This window comes from Elephantulus edwardii, unplaced genomic scaffold (genome assembly GCF_000299155.1).
Source record: "Elephantulus edwardii isolate Elephantulus edwardi_28Jun2011 unplaced genomic scaffold, EleEdw1.0 scaffold00080, whole genome shotgun sequence".
Classification (NCBI taxonomy): domain Eukaryota; kingdom Metazoa; phylum Chordata; class Mammalia; order Macroscelidea; family Macroscelididae; genus Elephantulus; species Elephantulus edwardii.
The window spans coordinates 12,072,346-12,073,870 of NW_006399830.1; the positions used below are offsets into that span (position 1 = coordinate 12,072,346).

General features: G+C 61.4%; 1 protein-coding gene across 1 annotated transcript in view; it reads right to left on the reverse strand.

The window, feature by feature from the left end:
• The window catches only part of POM121C (POM121 transmembrane nucleoporin C), an 18,800-nt gene extending 17,515 nt beyond the window's left edge, over positions 1-1,285 (reverse strand). Inside the window, exon 1 of the mRNA XM_006889792.1 lies at positions 726-1,285. Within this exon, the coding sequence (XP_006889854.1) occupies positions 726-1,285 (560 nt within the window). The remainder of the gene's footprint in view (positions 1-725) is intronic.
• Between the last annotated feature and the right edge of the window lie 240 nt (positions 1,286-1,525).

A 1,525-nucleotide genomic window follows, 5' to 3' on the forward strand; every position in this document is an offset into this window, starting at 1 on the left:
AACAACACCTCTGGGATTGCAGTGCAGCATCTTGCCACTAGGCCACCAGAGCTCCCTCAACATAAACATTTTTAACCTGCTTCCACACCTAAATGTTCACCTTCTCAAGTAAATACCAAGCAAGTAGTATTTTCACATTTGTCTGTTTCCCCATATTATTCAGCTACGGGACAGAACAGAACTGTCTCTAATGTGTTATCTTATTAATCCAGTTTATTCCCTGGAGCAGCTCTAGAGTTGGGCTGGTAAAATTTCTCTTACTGGTGGGTCCCAAGGCAGCAGCATAACAACACAGGCTCTATGATTCCACTTGCCAGATCTGCTTTAAAAGCCGACCCCGACTTAACCCAACGAGTCAGAATTCACTGACTCGAGCCCCCTCCCGCAGGCAGACGGGACCTGCCCCCCGCAGCCCCCCACGGCTGTAAACCTTTACGCAGCAAATCGCCCTATTTTTCTCCTTCCCCAGCGGCTCCTGAGGTTCCAACCGCCAAGCTTTCGAGCACTTAACCGCGGGTCCTTGCTAAATCGGGCCAAGACTAAGGTTTCAGATTCGAGGGAAATGGGAATCGCCAGGGCACCAGGGCACCGCGTTCCAAGAGCTAAAGGCAAGGGTTTAAAGGAGTCAGAAACAGCATTTTAGCCTTAACCAGGGGGCCTCGGTGAAGTTCTTAGAGCCAGGTATAGACGACGGCCTGGGTACCCAATCCGTGCATCTATCTCACCTGTGGGGAGGCCTCCGAGAGGTGCGGAGAAGGGCAGCGGGGGACGAGGGCTGGAGGTGGTGGGCGCGGTGAGCGGGCAGCGCGGGGCGGGCGGCGGGCCGGCCGCCGGGCCCCTCTCGCAGGTCCCTGCCATCCCGGGCGTGCGGAGGCTGCGGAGGGCCAGGTTTCCCCAGGTAACTGCCCATGAGGAGCAGTTCGGCTGGGTCGGGTCCTTCCAGCAAAGTCCGCGGCTCGAAGAGGTTTCCGTTTACCGGCGACTTGGCGGGAGGCGCCGTCAACAGCGTCCGCTGGCGCCGCGGGTTCCGACCAAGCGAGGGAAAGGCGCGCGCAGCTCGGGGCTCGCGGCTCAGTCCCCACCAGGCCGCGGTAGCCCCCACGACCAGCCAGGCCAGCGCGGCCGCCGCCGGCACCAGGTACAGCACGAGGCCCAGCAGCGACACGCCGACCAGCACCACGCCTGTCGAGCTGCCGCTGCCGCCGCGTCCCTCCCGGGTGCTCGCTATCGGCCGCCGCCGCTCAGCGCCTCCATCGGGTCCAGGCGCTCCAGCCGCCGGAGACATCGCGGCTCCGCGCCGCGGAGAGGACTTAAATATCCCAGCGTGCACCGCGCCGCGTGTACGTCATCGCGCCGTCTGTGACGTCACTGCGCAGGCGACCGTACGCGACGCACCGCGAGCGGCGACGCTGTCGCTTGGCAACGGCCGCCCGGCTCGGAGCGAATTTCAAAAATGCGCTTTTTCCGGAAGAACGAAGTTCTGATTCTGGCGGTTTCCAGCGTGTCTGTGTGCATTGCACCAACC